The sequence below is a fragment of the Trichomonas vaginalis genome, chromosome III (genome assembly GCF_026262505.1).
Source record: "Trichomonas vaginalis G3 chromosome III, whole genome shotgun sequence".
Lineage (NCBI taxonomy): Eukaryota > Parabasalia > Trichomonadida > Trichomonadidae > Trichomonas > Trichomonas vaginalis.
This window is the reverse complement of record NC_067205.1, coordinates 17582501-17600592: the sequence shown is the minus strand read 5'-3', so window position 1 is coordinate 17600592 and position 18092 is coordinate 17582501. Positions and strand designations below refer to the sequence as shown.

The 18092-nt window shown below is 30.0% G+C and overlaps 6 protein-coding genes and 1 pseudogene across 7 annotated transcripts, besides 2 other annotated features; 3 read left to right on the top strand and 4 right to left on the bottom strand.

The window, feature by feature from the left end:
- Window positions 1-259: 259 nt before the first annotated feature.
- Window positions 260-1733, top strand: TVAGG3_0719900 (cysteine-type peptidase protein; the record flags this gene model as incomplete). Its single annotated transcript, XM_001294683.2, has 1 exon — window positions 260-1009. One exon carries the CDS (start codon window positions 260-262, stop codon window positions 1007-1009), a length of 750 nt encoding a protein of 249 aa, XP_001294684.2.
- Window positions 1734-1785: 52 nt separating this feature from the next.
- On the top strand, window positions 1786-3152 carry TVAGG3_0719890 (RNA polymerase II transcription regulator recruiting protein; the record flags this gene model as incomplete). The annotated part of the gene is made up of 1 exon (XM_001294682.1): window positions 1833-2399. One exon carries the CDS (start codon window positions 1833-1835, stop codon window positions 2397-2399), a length of 567 nt encoding a protein of 188 aa, XP_001294683.1.
- A 1569-nt stretch (window positions 3153-4721) lies between these two features.
- On the bottom strand, window positions 4722-7319 carry TVAGG3_0719880 (uncharacterized protein; the record flags this gene model as incomplete). Its single annotated transcript, XM_051244071.1, has 1 exon — window positions 6476-7057. One exon carries the CDS (start codon window positions 7055-7057, stop codon window positions 6476-6478), a length of 582 nt encoding a protein of 193 aa, XP_051090658.1.
- A 247-nt stretch (window positions 7320-7566) lies between these two features.
- Window positions 7567-8726: a mobile genetic element.
- A 3609-nt stretch (window positions 8727-12335) lies between these two features.
- Window positions 12336-13931: a mobile genetic element.
- Window positions 12740-12991, bottom strand: TVAGG3_0719860 (uncharacterized protein; the record flags this gene model as incomplete). The annotated part of the gene is made up of 1 exon (XM_001318401.1): window positions 12740-12991. The coding sequence occupies one exon, from the start codon at window positions 12989-12991 to the stop codon at window positions 12740-12742; it is 252 nt and encodes an 83-aa protein (XP_001318436.1).
- TVAGG3_0719850 lies at window positions 12991-13085 on the bottom strand (annotated as a pseudogene). The gene has a single exon. A coding segment is annotated over exon 1 (95 nt).
- Window positions 13932-15230: 1299 nt separating the features above from the next.
- Window positions 15231-15584, top strand: TVAGG3_0719830 (structural constituent of ribosome; the record flags this gene model as incomplete). Its single annotated transcript, XM_001318399.2, has 1 exon — window positions 15234-15548. One exon carries the CDS (start codon window positions 15234-15236, stop codon window positions 15546-15548), a length of 315 nt encoding a protein of 104 aa, XP_001318434.1.
- Window positions 15585-16139: 555 nt separating this feature from the next.
- Window positions 16140-17689, bottom strand: TVAGG3_0719820 (metallo-dependent phosphatases family; the record flags this gene model as incomplete). Its single annotated transcript, XM_001318398.2, has 1 exon — window positions 16163-17689. One exon carries the CDS (start codon window positions 17687-17689, stop codon window positions 16163-16165), a length of 1527 nt encoding a protein of 508 aa, XP_001318433.1.
- Between the last annotated feature and the right edge of the window lie 403 nt (window positions 17690-18092).

Below are 18092 nucleotides of genomic sequence, written 5' to 3'. Positions count from 1 at the left end.
AATTCAATGTCTGTAAGAGTGAAAGATACAACAAGAAAATTGAAAGAAATTAACGATCGAGGTATATTAATGTATATAAGATATAAATTAAAATTTCCATAATGTTGAATAAAAATTGGTTTTACACAATTGATGATAACTCATTCAATTATCGGTCTTTTTATTTTGCATTTTATTGACATTTATTGAGCATCTTTACAATCACGAAGCACGGTAAAGATGATCTTAAACTGGCACTTTTTCATCTCATTTTATCGAAATGGCAAACAAGCTCATCGATCCAAGTGTTTCTCCGCATATCAAGGATGTCACTAAGGTTCAATTACCAGAAACAATGGTTAAGGTAGGTCTTTTTGTTGTTAATGACTATAATGGCACTAAATATGACCTCGGCCTTGGCCCTGATAACGATGGTTATCTTATGTCAAAGCTCTTTGCCTCCCATGGCTTTGAATGCTACTATCTTCGTAACGCTAAAAAGGAACAATTCCTTCATTACTTAGATTACTTCTTCAAAAATACAACAAAGCACTTAGCTCTCTTCTATGTTGGACACGGAACAAACGTCAAAGATCTTGATGGTGATGAGGATGATGGCTTTGATGAGGCTTTATTCTTTGTCAATGGAGTTGTTGTTGATGATGTTTTAATTGATCACTTGATCAAGCATAAGAACCCAGAATCAGTCTTAACACTTATCACAGATGCCTGTCACTCTGGTACAATCTGGGATATTCAGTCTGGTAACTGTAATGGCCGTGAATTGCCAGCAAAAATCATGTCCATTTCAGCTGCAGCTGATAAGCAAACAGCTAAACAAACAGTTGTTGAAAGAGTTGAGCAAGGTATGTTCTCCTACAACTTCGAAAAACTTATTAAACAAGATGCAAACCTAAAGCCACGTGACTTGAAGAGAGGAATAAAGACTGCTCTTCAAAAGTATGGCCAGACATGTGCTATTGCTACAACGTCTGCTGAACTCCTTGATATTCCAATCATGCAGCCATAAATCAAAGCAAATAATGCTATTATTGAACAAAATGTACTAATAAAAAGTGTTAAAGATTCATTTATTTACATTATTCATTATCCCCAATGATAAGTTTTATCTTTTGTTTATATATTATGAAAAATGGTAGCGATAGTAGATGTGAGATATTCGTAAAGGTAATATTTTAATATAGTATCAATATTTTTGATGGTTTTCTGTGTATAAAATAAAATTGAATAATATTTATTGAAAAAATGATGCTCAATAACATTTGATTTTAAGTTTATTGTTTGATTTATTAATAACCTTGCATTCCATTTTTGAATATGCTAAGTATTTTTGAAATTGCATAAATCTGTATAAAAGAAACGTTAATATATCTTGATTGAGGAAGCAAGATCATATCTTATTGGTTGACAACTTAAAAATGATTGATAACGTATAATTATATATGATTTGAATGAAAATAAATAAATTATATGTTAAATTCTAATGGAAGCTGAATTTTCGGGCCTATCATTTGATGAATCATCTTTAGTAGAAAATAGGTGCTATATTTATTTCATTCTATATATCAATGACCTCCATCTGCGTATTTTCCGGTTATAAAATTTTGTCAAAATATTTTCAAAAAATTGTGAACATTATTGAAGTTTTTCAATTAAATTATCGATTTTTGAAATATAATGGTTTAGGAATCTGATTGCATAGTGTGAGGAGAATGCATTTTATTATTTTATTGGACGGACTTTCAATAAGTCCTCTGAAACGTTTGATTTTTTTCTGAAACCAGATTTCAATTCAATTTAATTCAAGTGTCAAATTAAAATTATTTCATAAAATGGAGACAAAAGCAATGTGCTCTGAAAACCAAAAGGGAGGAGTTGTCCATCGTAGGCGTTTCACACCAGAAGAAGATGAACTTCTAAAGAAGCTTGCCAAAGACATAACAAATAAAACATGGCGCGATATTGCAAAGCATCTACCTGGGAGAACAGCTACGCAATGTCGCGATAGATATAACCAATATCTATTTCAACAAGTTGTTTCAAAGCCATGGACCAGTGAAGAAGATAGAATAATTGTTGAAAAATATAAACAGTTTGGATCCCACTGGGCAAAGATTGCTGAATATCTTCCAGGTCGCAGTGGAAGTAACATCAAAAACAGGTGGAATGGTGCACTTGGCCGTTTTCACGGAATCCCTCATAAGACATCAAAGATAGAGCGTAGACAGCCAAGAAGTATACTTAATGCTCTAAATCAGCAAGAAGATTCTTCATCAGATTTCGAAGCCCCTAAACTAGAGGACGTCAATGTCATTTTTGATCAAATTGCTGAATCTATATTACAACAAGGAGAGGAAACATTTGAAATATTTGATAGTTTTGAAGAAGTCTTAATGTAAATTTGTTTGTAAACAAAGGTGACCAAACTATTTTTTGAAAGTCCGCCATAACTTTAATGGTACTATTTCAGCGTGTACAATGAATACAAAAATTCTAAGAGTGCCACATAAAATAGTACTTTAGACTTGAGTTAATGCTACCAAGCAAATGTTAAAAAGATGACTTTAGTGTTTTGATAATCAAAGATTAAAATCATTATTGTCTAAATCAATAATCATAACGACAGAAGTTAATGTTTTTTCATAAGTGCTTTAAATCCACTTTTAAAAGTATACCTCAAAAATCAAAATATCAAAAAAAAAATTGGCCGATAGGTTTGGCTTTAATTTTTGTCTGCTTTTATGATTTGATATGGATGTTATAATTTTAAAAGTTGAGCCAAATTCACCAATAGATTTTTGAGATTTGCAAATACTCAATAATTTTCAGCGTGTTATCTTTTATTAAAAGAACTATTTGGTTTCAGTATCATATAAATTGATATTTACTTTCTATTTGAACCTTCATTTAGCTAATGATTTAGTAATACAGATTTCATCTAATCCTTATAAGAGAATTTTGAATTTGTTATAATAAAAAACAAACAGATATAGCTTACACTTCTATAATAAAGATACTTTTTATAGAAATCAGTATGAAATGTGTTTTTTGACACGTAAAGCTCTCAATTCATTATAACATGTTTGTCGATTTTTATATATTTTTCGCTTTCATTATCTATGATATTAAAAATTATGTCATCAGAATGTGAAATAATTAAACAAATGCCCTGCGGGAAGTATTTTATACTAGAATTTATAAAAAAAATCACTGTACGTTTAGCCTACTGGTTATGTCGTGGGGTTCAAAGGTAATATGTTCAAATCAGTAAGCACCCGGTTTTTTTATTTTTTTTAACAAGGTGAATATAACTTTTGATCGAAATCAATGAGTTACATGAATTATCATTTATCTAACTACAATTAAATTGTGAAAATATACTATCCAATATTAGCGTTTAATAAAATCAAAGATTATTGACTTATATTTTGAAAGTAATCTAAGCAGAATTTAGATATCCAAATTCTAAATATCTTCATGATTAGATGCTAGATAATATATTCTTATTTGAAAAATTTATAATGTTATTATTTTCTTATTTGATATTTACTACAAGCAGAAAAGCATTTATATTGTAAATTAACAGATTATGATAATTATACTCGTTTTTATATGTTCTTAATGAAGAATATCAAACGTATTTCTATGAGTTTTAAAAAATGAAAAGTTTTAATATGGCTAATATATTTATTATCATTAATAGAATAAAAAAGTTTTTTTCGCATATCACTCGATGATTTACCTTCGAGTTTTGATAAATTTCGAAAAAATTTAAGGAATGCTCTTTGAATTTCTTTACCTATAAGCATATTATCTGCCGTATTATTTTTCGCTAATTGTAGAATTTTATTTAATTTTAATAATTAACCTTCTAAGCTTATTGAGAGATCACATTGTATATTTGATACGTAGTACATATGCTAAATCTGTGAATTAGATTGTAAGATATTGAACAAACGTTCTTAAACATTTTAGATTTTAGGGAATTACTGAATTAAACTATATTTCTTATATGATATCTTCATGTTTGGATGCTTTGGGTATAATTTATTGGGCTTTTTCTATCCAAATGTTTGGCAATGGTAACCCAATTTCTAACAAATTTATGATGGAAAAATTTATGACTTTTATGGAGCCGAAAAAAAAGCATATGAATAAGACTATTAAAGATAAGCTGTAATTTGATTGTGAATTTTAAAAAAGAATTTGGATTAAAATTTGAAATTCTTTTTTTTTGAAAATTAGCCGATGATATGCTTAAGCTAAAAATTACTAGAAGCGGTGTGATATAATTTATATAAAAAAACTCATAATTGCCATTATTATTGGTACATATAAAGTCAAATTATAATTTGCAGTTATGCTTTAATCAAAATCTATATTGAAACGCTTTGTCACATCCATTAAAAAGGCTGTCGCATATAAATCCAAACATTTGCTTGGTATGTACTTTTCCATTTTAACGTCCTGATTGATATAAGCATGTTTTACACTTTAAAATAGTAATTATGACAACCTGTACACCATAGAAGTAGGCTATAACAAGAAAAATTAGATTGACATCGAATAATTTCAAGATTTAGAAACAATTTGTAGCTTTCTCAATTATCTAGAGTTAAAATTCATTTATAATGAGGTCATATATTTTAATTATCTTGTAATCAATGTTCGAACATTACCATTAAAGGAATTTTTACTTTAATTAAATTTAAAAAATATAATTTGTGACTAAAAATAACAAACAAGTTTAATACAAACAAAATAGTATACAAATATACAAAAGAACTATCATTTAACGAATATTTCAATCTGAGATTTGAAATTTATGATAGTTATAATAAAGGAGCTCTATTTTGAGAGCTATGCAGCGAAGTAGAGTGTGGTTACATGACTATAATTCACTTTGTTTTCAATTGTCATTGTGCGAAGTGTACTCCTTAAGATTTGTGAAAAATTGCCTTTATTTATGAGATCAACAATGTGTTTTGGATGACGTTTCGCATTTAGAATAGCAAACTCTAGATTCTCATATGTGATCCCGTTATGAAATCTACTTAATGTATTATGAATGTATGTTTCAAAATCGCTGAATTTGTTTGCCTTCTTGGCAAAATTTGATGGTAAAATGACATTTTCTGGGAATAATTGAGCAATATGGCTTTCTTCATATAATGGATCATTTTCAAGAGGATCAGATTTGTCATTATGAGGATCTAAATCGTTTAATCCTTTCTTGCGTGATTTTTTTTGGTTGGGTTGTCAAAAACATCTTTTTTGACAGATAAACGTGAAAAAATACTATAACCTGAAATTGGATTTGATATATGTGTTGACATTAAAATTTTTGAGTGAAATTGATTAATTTCATTCACCCAACTAAGCAATACATCAACGCTGGAATTACTATTATATCTAAATCCACATTTGGATAACAAGGCATATGCATATTCTTTGCACATTTCATATTGACGTGAATCTTGACGCATTGTGTAAATGTCTTCAAATGTAATACCAGCTTGATAGTCACGTGAATGGGTTTTCCAGTCAATATCGTATTTTTTATGAATTTTGAGTGTTAAATTACATTCTGCAATAGATGTTTCGGTTGTTGACAAATCATACTTAAAATGAGCCATGACGCGAAGTAAACCATTCAAATGTTCTTCCGTCATGGTTGTCAAATGAGAAAAATTGAAAAATGTTGAATTAATACTGAAAAAATATTGGAAACAAATGATTGTTGCTGTAAGATGCTTTACAACTTCCCAAGTTCCCATATAATAGACCGGATAAATGTTTCCGTCTATTTTGACAACACCAAGATTTGTCTTAATGTGACGGTCTCTCATTTGAATGCAATGATGTACCAAGAGCAGATATGCAAACCACATCATTTGACATCTTGTGTCAGCATTAAATGCCTCATTTCGTATGCTTTCATACCAGAATGCAAGTGGAGCTATGAATAATGCTTCATTATAATAGTTTTTTTCTAGAAGCGCCTTTACAGCTCTAATTGAAAATATTGTGATCGGATATTTATCTTTTATCCTTCCCAGAGGTGAAGTATCATTAAGAGCATCACCTAATTCGATTGCATCTCTGATCTTGTTAACATCAACAATTGTATTCAGATCAGATGGATGAACTAAAAGCTTAAGTGTTGCATCGAGTAATCTGGTACGTTCAAGTTTTGACATATGTATGAGATCATTAATCCATACAACTTGATCTCCTTTCTTTAAGATAGCAGTAGCTCTTTTAAATATTTCTTCGGGATCATTACCTTGCAAAATTTCATTAATAAATTCATCTTGATGCTTATCATATCCGGGATCTCCATCAGTAATGATGACTCTAACTCTTAAGTGCTTTCGTATTTCTTCGATTGCTGCATCAATTTCGTGGATAATTCCACTTGCAAACCCATTGGCATGTTCTATAACATGTAATATAACATTTGGCGCATCAAAATTTAGGGCATACCAAGAAATATGAATAAGTATTTGATTTCTTCTCCATTTTCATCAACAGGACCTTTTTGGTCTTTAGAGGACCAGGTAGAGAGTGCAACTGCATCTATTGCTATTGCCCATTCATATTCAGGTGTATTTTCTACGTGATAGTTCATGCTTTCTAACATTCGCGGAATGAGCTCAGCATGTTTAACAAACTGTTTCATATTCATTATGTCTTCATGAAACCTATTGTACAATGTTACAGGCGTAGGAAAAGGTAAACAAAATTCCAAGAGAACATCATATGCTGCTGGTGATTTGCTATGTATTAAGAATGCCAAATCTACCAATTCACTTTCACCTCCATATCTATAACCTCTTTTATCTTTTCTACAAATGTTTTCCATAATAGTATGTATAATATTTCTTGTAAATTCAGGAACATGTTCCGGAAATTCTGTATTCCAGTAAGTTCTGTCTTGGTGATCATCGTTGTCTTCTTCTATTTCCTTTGTTTTTCTTCCAATATTCTTATTCAACAGACTTCTGCGCATTTCAGCCTTTATTGCGTCTAAGTCTTCTAGGTAGGCTTTATACATATGCATTTTTCCGGTTCCTGTATACGGGAATACCTGAACATCAGTTTCAAATGATCTTTTGTAAATTTGTTTTCGAATATCTTGATTAAATTTAACTAAAAACGTTTCTCGGTCTCCTTTTATTTCAATTTCAAGTTCTTCAATCTTCTTTTTAAGTTCGTTGATGTCTGAGAGAGGAATATAGAATCCAACATTCATTAACTTTTTGAGAGAATGTCAGACCAATCTGAATAAAATAAACTTAATATTTTCTATAATTTCATACTAGAATAGAATTGGTAATGATATTTAATATCTTTTTGCTTCACTTGTAGAAATTATTTTGAAATTAATTTTTTGTAATCGACAAGATACAATTTTGTTATGACCAAATGTTGTCACTACTAATTTAAATTCCATTTACAACAGCTACTTTATAAACATCCATCCAAAATTGAAGATTCCGAAAATTTCAAAATGGAAATATGCAATATGAATGATGAAATCATATCCAATAGTTATGAAATTCAGAGTAGGGGTAATTTTAGCTAAAAGTGACATGCCTGTAAAAACTGACACACCCGTGAAGGGTGTGATTACCGATCGGTAATTTCGACAGTTTAGAATTTAAAATTTTTTATGGAACTGTTGCGAGTTTCATAAAGAATTTAAGGAATATAAGCAAAGATTTGAATCAAAATCTTAGACCTAAGCCGCTCGATTCGCTCGCGGCTTCCGCGAATTACAGATCAGCAAAGATTTGAATCAAAATCTTCGAACTAAGCCGATCGCTTCGCTCGCGGCTTTCTTTATTATTTTAAATTTGCATATTTCCATCAAAAGTTCATAAGGGAAAAAATTTTGTTTATTTTTACTAAGAAAAAAAAAGGTTTTTGATAATAAATTTATTTTATTTCGAAAAAGTAGCAATAATCGTAAAAGGTATTGATAGGCTTGCTAAAGTAACTAATTTTAGCTGTCAAATACTTTTGTATTTTGAAGTAAATTAGTATAAATTTGTTTTTACTTTTATTTCGAAAAAGTAGCAATAATCGTAAAAGGGTATTGATAGGCTTGCTAAAGTAACTAATTTTAGCTGTCAAATACTTTTGTATTTTGAAGTAAATTAGTATAAATTTGTTTTTACTTTTATTTCGAAAAAGTAGCAATAATCGTAAAAGGGTATTGATAGGCTTGCTAAAGTAACTAATTTTAGCTGTCAAATACTTTTGTATTTTGAAGTAAATTAGTATAAATTTGTTTTTACTTTTATTTCGAAAAAGTAGCAATAATCGTAAAAGGGTATTGATAGGCTTGCTAAAGTAACTAATTTTAGCTGTCAAATACTTTTGTATTTTGAAGTAAATTAGTATAAATTTGTTTTTACTTTTATTTCGAAAAAGTAGCAATAATCGTAAAAGGGTATTGATAGGCTTGCTAAAGTAACTAATTTTAGCTGTCAAATACTTTTGTATTTTGAAGTAAATTAGTATAAATTTGATATTATTTTAACTCCCTTTGAAAACTTCAATTTTCCATACAGAGGGAACGGGAATAGCATCCAATATTCCCTGAGAATGGTTGCGCATTCTCAGTTCCCTCTATATTTCGAACGAAGCTCTCATCGGTCTTTTTTTTTAATACTAAACGTTTTTTTCCCTGTCACTTTTAGCTAAAATTTGGGTTTGCCTAATTGTAAAATTGCAAAACCACATCAGCATCAATTATTGGCATAAATATATATTCTTTTGATTGTATATGCATTTCTGTTTTGGAAATAACTTTCAGATTAAACTTGTTAAGCCCATTCATAGATAATTTGCACGAAAACAGTTCTGAACAACTTAGAAAATGGTCTTTGTCTAACTACCAGAAATAATTTATTGATAGAAATGTCTTTTAAAAAAGAAAATTTCATATTAGGCATCCGTAAAGGTTTTTGTTTGAATGTTGGGGGTTAAGGAGTGTAATAGTCAAGATATTAGATAACTAAGTGTATGAAGTTGTCATCTATGTTGATAACAGCGGAAAATTAAAAATAATTATTAAATCATAACTTTTTGTCTCATGAAAACCATAAAAAAGTATAAAACTAAAGGTTTTTGCATGTGAACTATAGAAAGCTTTAGATTCATAAAAACTAGATTTTTTTTTGATATTTTGATTTTTGAGGTATACTTTTAAAAGTGGATTTAAAGCACTTATGAAAAAACATTAACTTCTGTCGTTATGATTATTGATTTAGACAATAATGATTTTAATCTTTGATTATCAAAACACTAAAGTCATCTTTTTAACATTTGCTTGGTAGCATTAACTCAAGTCTAAAGTACTATTTTATGTGGCACTCTTAGAATTTTTGTATTCATTGTACACGCTGAAATAGTACCATTAAAGATATGACGAACTTTACAAAAAACAGTTAGGATACTATAAATCTAACTGCCAATTTATACACTTTCGGCTAAGGAGAAACATAATAAATTTGACGCTTTTCTTAGCAAGGAAGCCATATTTTTGATTTGATATCATTTTTTAATACAAATTTATATGTGTTAATGCGGGGGTAAACGATAAGCGCAATTACTTTTAGCAAACATACTTTGAAAACCAATATGCTATAATTTTATATTATAATTTGAATAAAAATTGTAAATTGTTAGTTCTTGATGCAGCATTCAAAGATAATAACAAGATAGAACGATTTTCAAAAAGGAATGTTTGATTTTATCATTGAATTAAAATAAAATTCTAATAGTAATATATATGTCTGTGTTATAATGAAATTGATGGTATACGTTAGCACCAAATTACATATGCTAGTAAATACAAGCCACATAAATAACATTTTAGTATGTCTGCAACCTTTTTTTTTGAATCATGAGTAAGTAAGAATATTTTTGTAACAAAATGATATCATGTATCGAAAGAACATACTTTATTGTTGTATCCTCTACTTTTCCAAAGATTATTGTATCTCAAATCTTAATTCTTTAGATGGTAAACAAAAACATTCATGCAAGAGACATTCCAAGGAGCATATTACACTGTAGAATCTTGAAAAAGTTGGAACTAATTAATTCACTCCAGAGGAGCAATGTTGTATGCATTCAATTTTAAAATAAAAAAAAAACTATATATTATCGAACTTAATACTTTGGGTTTTCATATCTATATACTTCTTCCAATGAACTAATTTCCAAACAAAGCTCTTGAAAAATCTTTAAATATAAGATGACTTTTGCTTATATTTTTTGATTTCTCGATAGCAATGCTAGGATATTACAATATTTCCATGTATTTTACTAGGTTGTAACTAGTTGGCATAAGAGTACATATATAGAATCGCTCCGACTATATAATATAATGTTTATTTAATATTACTGTTTATTTTACAGCTAAAGCTTAAACTTATAGTGTATTTATTTTTTAACTGTCTGAATAATGGCAGATTATTTTAATATTTAACATTGATATTGAAATATGAAATAATGCATTTTTCCTTTTTAGCTAGAACACTTGTTTGGGCAATATTTTTCTTTTTTAAACACCAAAATCACATATTTCTCTTATATATATATCTATTTTTAAATTATTTTGTTGATATTTTGACAATTTGAGTTAAATATCGATTTAATTCTATTTTTATGGGTAAAATATATATGTATATATCATATTTCATTATTGGTTTGTTAATGCAATTCAATTCTTGGATCCTTGAGTTTTCATTTGAAAGTTCAACTACAAATAAACCTTTCACTGAATATAGGTACTAAAATTTCATTCTAGAATAGCCATTCTTATGGTTTTATCAATATAAAACAACATTATATTTTTATATATTCTACTTGCTAATTACTTTTCTAGTTTCAAGATAAAGTTACTTAATCTCCGATAAGATGCATGAGATGTGAATTGGAGATATCGAGCATGCATATTTCCGAATATACTACTATATTATGTACTATTGTGGAAAGAAATTAAACTTTGTAAACTGAATGAATTTCATATAATGGTTGTCTGGCAGCTATGATTTCTCTTTTCGTATTTATTTTTCCCGAAAATCATTCAAGAATTAGGGGGCATTAACAACAATGATAAAAATGGCATTTTTCTTAATTTTTTTTGGAAAAAAATACATTTCATATTTATTTGTTCTTAATATAAATTAATAATATTAATTTACCTTACAAATGAGTTATGTAAAGTATTCAAATTTTAACTACAATTTTTATGCAGTCGAGCAACAGCAGATGCGCTTTTGCTTGATTTTTATTATCACCAGTGCCGTCTATAGTAAATAGTTTATAAATAGAACAACTGCACTCTTAATTATCACCAAAATAAATCAAAGATTTTAAAAATTGATTGTAATTATAGTTAGATTAACCATCATCACTTGCAAACTGAACTAATTTACTACTTCTCCAATTAACACTCATGAACAATGTTTTTTTAAAAAAAATATAATTTTTTATTCTAAATTTTACATTAACATGTCATTTATTATGATCTCATAAAACATATCCATATATTATAGTTACAGTAATATTAAAATTTCAAATTTTGAATTAATTTGGTTATATTATGACCATTAAGCCAAGATCCCAACTTCTCTATGCTATCTATGAATTTCAACTCTATATGTAACTAACACGTTATAAGTTTTGTTTATAAATATAAGGTGCATTTCAGTAAATTACTCTTTTATAATAGTTCTTTTATTACAGCTATAAAATCTATACTAAATCTATATGTTTTTATACTAAATTTATTAATTGTAATACTAATTTTAATTGTTGCTGATCATATGCTAAATTTTATATGAAATCCTTAATTAGAAACTTGAGTTGAATATATATTATATGAAACAATCGGTGTTTAAAACAAAATACAGCTTGATTTATATAGTAATTTATGCTTTACATGTATTTTATATAAATTTTTATTGAATTCAAATATTCAATAGTTTTTTTATGCTAGATTAGTTGTATTTATTTAAATATATTATATTGGCAACCTTTCTTTACCCTGTCCTAATAAACGCATTTTGTAAAAAAATATAGTGCATCAGTTTCGAACTAGCGTCCCCGGTATCCAATAGTAAGGGGTAATAACCATTCGACCATTTGCCACGTAAAGCATCGCCAGATTTTTTTGTATTTAACCACTCCCAAAACACTGTTTTGGCTTATTGGAAGCATATCAGACATAATCGCCATAATCAAAAAATCTATATACCCAATAAGTAATAAATTTGTCGATATAGATTTTCCATAAAATTAGTTTTTAGTCTGATTATAGATCCAAGGTGATGTGATTTTTGCATCCCTGGGATGGACGATACACCCAAAGTGTCACCTTTTTGGGATAACATGAATTTTAAATATCATGAGAGTTCTGCAAACCATATGCACAATATCTATTCAGCCTGACTTCTTGTATATATGAGTTAGACTTCTTAAATATTGTGCTTGGGGCGATATAAGCATTTCCGAGATTACCATCGTGCTCTATAGTATGCTACTTCTCCCTGGTTCTAGCTCAGTTCCAAGGATATTGGCGTTCAAGGATTTGGCAAGGTCCTTCCGAAGTCTCTCATTCGATGAGAGATTTCGGAAGAATCTTGCCTTAAAGTACTCCAACTCTTGTTCTTTTGTTCCTAAATAGTGAGAAAAGTTATTTGACTACTTAAGGTAGAGATTATCCGAGGTCCCTCATTTGATGAGAGGCCTCGGATAATCTCTGCCTTAAAATTGTACACTTGTAGTCCATGAGAGTGTAAGTATACATTGATAGAACAGCTTTCTTCTGAAGTCTTAGATTTGATGAGAACCTCAGAAGAAAACTGTCATATTTTATAGTAAAAGGAGTTTCAGGAGCTCCAAGGCTCCCTTTTGTAAGGATTAGGAGCTTTGGAGCTCCTGGTTCGTAGATGTGTTTCGCATCTTTCATCAGCAAAGGATATTTACCATCTGGGACTCTGTTGATGGAGACTCAGGAGCTCCAAAGCTCCCTTTAGTAAGGATTAGAAGTTTTGAAGCTCCTGGTTCGTAGACGTGTTTCGCATCTTTCATCAGAAGAGGCCCAAATGCTAAATAGCCTCTGCTGATGAGCTTCAGGAGCTCCAAGGCTCCCTCTCGTAACGATTAGGAGCTTTGTAGCTCCTGAAGGTAAGGTAGGATTGCTCTGATCTCTAATCAGTAGATGCCATGCCTCATTATGAACTCTACTGACAAGAGATCAAGAGCTCCAAGGACTCCCTTTTTAGTTAGTGGCGTTCTCACCATTTAGTAGGATTGCTGATCCTACTAATGAAGTGATCACTTAGTATACGTTTTGAATAAATTGAATTTTTTTTAGAATTTAGTATTTTTTATAGACATCACATGTATATTATAAATACATAAATATATTCTTTAATTCAAAAAATTCAATTCGGTTTTGGGATGGGTATCCCAGCCCCAAGTATTCAATTTTATTCAATTTTTAAAGAATTTTGGGTTGGGATGCCCAGACCAAAACAAGCTTTATATTTTGATGTGTAGATACGTATGTGTGCATCATTGTTGTGTTATATATTATGTTTTTAATGAAAAAAATCTGATTCAAAAAAATTATCACTAATTAGTTGATAATATAAAGAAAAAATAGATAAATTGTATGTTTTGAGAGTATTTATCCACATTCACTCATATGAATTTCATTAAATAGTGTCTTTTTACTCCCAAATTTATTTTGAATTATTGAAATCAAAGAAAAAAAATCAGAAAAATTTCTCGAAATTTTTATTTTCAAAAAAAAATTTGGATTTTATATTGAAAACTGACACTGGGAGGACGATAGGGCTGGGATTGGAGATACCCCCCTCACTTGGGAAAAATACGGATCTATAGTCTGATCTTAAAATAAATTTAATTTTTTATAAAAAAATCGAGGATGTTTTATTGTCGTCTGGAAAAAGTGACAAAATTATTATTGTCGTCTGGAAAAGTGACAAAATTATCATTGTCGTCTAAAAAATAGATTTTTCAAGCATGTTTCGGTACCTAAATAAAGGAAGAACATCAATTCCATCTATGTATATAGTATGCAAACACGCATGATATATGGAGTAGCTCTTTATCTGGCTAAAAATCCTATTATTTGAAAATTCGCATTGTCGTCTAAAACCGCCAGACGACAATAATAATACCCCAAAAAAATCACATTTAAAAGTACCTTTTTAGTAGCTCGAAATCCTGTTGGTGGATTTCGGGCGTACTTCAAAATTAGCTTTTCTTCTACATATGCAAGCTATATTTTAAATATGGGGCAAATCGGATCGGCGAAAGGAGTTTAGTTACCTTTTGTAAACTAAAATCCTTATATTAATCTATTTGAAATTAAACATATTCTGGCTTTTACAGCTTAAGTTGGAATTCATGGATATTACTGTGTCTTGTTCCTGGCAAAAAAATTGGGATCGCAGGGCTGGTGTGTATTATCATAAATCCTTATAGAGTAAGCATATTTAAGCGATTTCTAGTTGAAGTATACTGATTCATAAGTAAATCAACCAAAATTTATCAAAATTATTCAAGTTTTAATTTCATATCCTATATTCGCACTTTCGTAAGGTTTCTCTATATACTTATGGAAGATGAAAACATACACGATTTTCTTGACATATGTTGTCCAGAAAATTTAAATTAAGGGTTTAGATCAGTAATTGAAGTCTTATGTTCTAAATTTCTATTTACATTGATATGATAATTGTATAATAATGCTTATATCTTCAAAAAGTTGAATATTACTAAATTTTTTTTTAGAATTCCAGAGTTTATATGTCACTTTATGAATAGAAATGAAAGATATTAAAAATATTATAATTATGCATATTCGAAAATTCAAAAAAAATCGCAAATTCATTAATTTGATTTAAAATTCATTAAATTTCAATTTTATTTTTTGATTTTTGATTTTTTTTGGAAAGTTGTTGTAGCAATCAATTAAATCTACATTATATGGCATTTCAAATTCCGTGAACGAAATGCTTTTTGAATATATTTTCAATTATTGAATTTTAATTTTATTGTTTAATCCAGCCAATATCACAATACATTTAAATTACATTATGAGTAGATGTCTAATATGTAAAAATCTCACATCGTGGTCAGACTTGACGGTTTTCGGTTTTGACGTGGCCTTTTTTCTTATGGTTCATCATCCAAAGACAAAGAAATTCTTCTGCAAGTTCTGCAAGAAGCACACAATGTGCAAGGTATCGCAAGCATCACGCGGTGAAGAGCGCCACTCCGCTCTTGGTCGCCGTCGCTACGATCGCAAGCAGAAAGGTTTTGGTGGCCGTGTTAAGCCAATTCTTCGTCGTTCTAAGAAGACATCTAAGAAGATTTCTCTTAGATTCACCTGCCAGTCTTGCAAGAAGGCTACAATGTACTGCTTAGGCCGTCTTCGTAAGTTCGAATGGACAGTTGAGAAGAAGAAGAAGCACGCGGAGCCAACATGGTAAATAAATATTGTTTTAAATGCTACAAAATAGCATAGTATCACTTTAGATCTTCTTAAAAAGTGATTTAGGTTTGACCCAATAATCGGCCTATTTAGGTCGATATATGGAATCAGAACAATGACTGATATCCATAGTCTTCTACAGTTCTTCTGTAGAGAAAAAACAAATCACGATTTTTTTCTTTTTTCAATCCTTCGCTTTTTCATAATACTTCTACATCACATCTTCTCTTTTAGTTTATCAGTGTCCTACTTTTGGCTTTATTTTTCATATAATTTAATATTTTTGATATTTTTTGGATTTATTTGATGAGAAAGCGTTTATTTCATTATAATTTATTGAGATTTATCGATTTGCTACTATGCAATTGTTTCTATTCGTTTATTATTCGAAATTTCATTTTGATATTTTGGATTAATTTAGTTCTAATTGTTTCTTTGCGTTTAATAATTTGTTCTGATGAGCTTAAAAAGCGTTTTAAAGAAAGATTTAAAGAATAATTTCAAAATTTTCTCTAAATCTTTTTTTTACTAAATGAATTTAAGAAAAAATAATTTTAATGAGAATCGATAAGTAGTTTTAAGCCGAAACAAACAATACAAATGAAATAAAAATTAAATACTGAGTAATTGTCTGACTGCGGGGACATTTGTAAGATAAACACAGAGTATTATGAACGTGATGATTGTCTTGTGTAATGATGGCGATGTAAAGAAAGCCCAAAGTCCGTCAGCCATGTTTGCCATTACGTAGATTCCCCAAATTCCGCCTGCAACCAGGAGAACTCCGAAGGCAAGCAAGAATAGAATCGTTCCATTGAACTTTTGACCGCTTCCAATCAACATAACCAAATTATACAACGGCCAAGAGATTCCGCCAATAGAAATAGCTTCAGCCATCCATACTGTCTTATCTATGTATGTCTTGCAGCCAAAAGTGATTCCCCAGAACCAAACTGTTGTAAATGGAGGTCCACGGCTGAAATGAAACGGGAAAATCCATCTCAACACATGTGTGAATATTGCAAGGCATTTGAGGAATGTTGATGCCTGAGAGAACCTCCACATCATGTAGAAAGGTCCTACAAAAAGAGAAACAAAGAAATCAAGGATGTCACTTTTTGTGTATTGATTTCCTGAAATCAAATAATCATCAATTCTCTTGAAAAACGAAGAGACAAATGGTATGTTTCCAAGTATGAAAGGAAGTATCAAGAGAATTGCCATCACAATATCTGAACTTATAGCCATGTTAACGATCTTTTTCACCCGTAAATGGTATCCTGGGGAAAATTGCTTCCTTTCTTCGCTTTCCTTACCGACAATGAAGTTCATTGACTTCTCTATATCACCGTTAAGGAAGAGTTGATGGCTTCCTGACAGGCAATTGACATTTAATCCGTAAACAACATAATTTTCAGATTCAAAGTCTTTCTCCAACTCACCGCATACGAAACCATCGATATTTACGCGAACGTTATGTGGCTGCTTGTCGAAAAAGGCAACTCTGACTCTGAAATCGTTTCCAATGTAATAATTTCTCGGAACAAATTGATCTGCAGGGGGAGGACATATAACTACTGATATTGGCTTTGTAGTGTCAACAGTACTGATCGCTGAAATGCCATTATCAATAGAAATGATGTCAATGAAATTTTGGCAACTCTTTGGCGTTGGACCAATTGATTCTACGATTCCATGACCTACAACATGCTTGTATCCTTCCTCGAAATGATAATGACCAACAAGAGAATACCTGAAATTGTTTAATGGACCGACAACATTCAAGAATTGCTCGCTATTTTCAAGTGCACCGGTTGGATGATGCATCATAAGTAAGTTGAATAAACAATCTTTGCTTTTATCGACAGCGTTTTCGAGTTCCATTAATTGTTCTTGAGTTGGCTTCAAGAATGTACCGTAAGGGCATGGTGAATAAGGAAAGAAGTATGGGTTATACAAAATAATATGAATTCTGCCATTTGATGTGTCAATATCGAAAGTATTTACTTCATATTTCGTAGAATCTCCATGGCAAATGCAATTTAAGTATTGATGAGAGATTGAAGAAATAGAAGGTGTCGAAACTTCATCATGGTTTCCTGCAACAGTAAAAACTTTTAATTTTGGATTATCTTTCATATGGTGTTTCAACAGCAGTTTGGAAAGCAGTTTCATATGGAGTAAGAAAAACTGTTTCATATGGAGTTAAATAAGCAGTTTCATATGGTGTTTCCTGCATTGTTTGGAGAGCAGTTTCGAAAGGAGTTTTTGGTGGTTTAACAATTGTAATTGTTAAAGGAGTTCGGCTTGAAGTATAACCATTACTATCCTTTGCATATACATTGATAGTATAACCTCTGAACTCAGTGACATAAGGAACTGTAATTGTGAAAGAAAATGGTGTCCAATCGCTTTGAGAATTATGATCATGGTTATAAAGAATATTTCCATCTTCAAATTCTGCAATAATAGTAACAGAAGATTCACCACTTTTAACATTACCAGAAATCTGAATTTCATCATTTATTTGTGCTTCTGATTT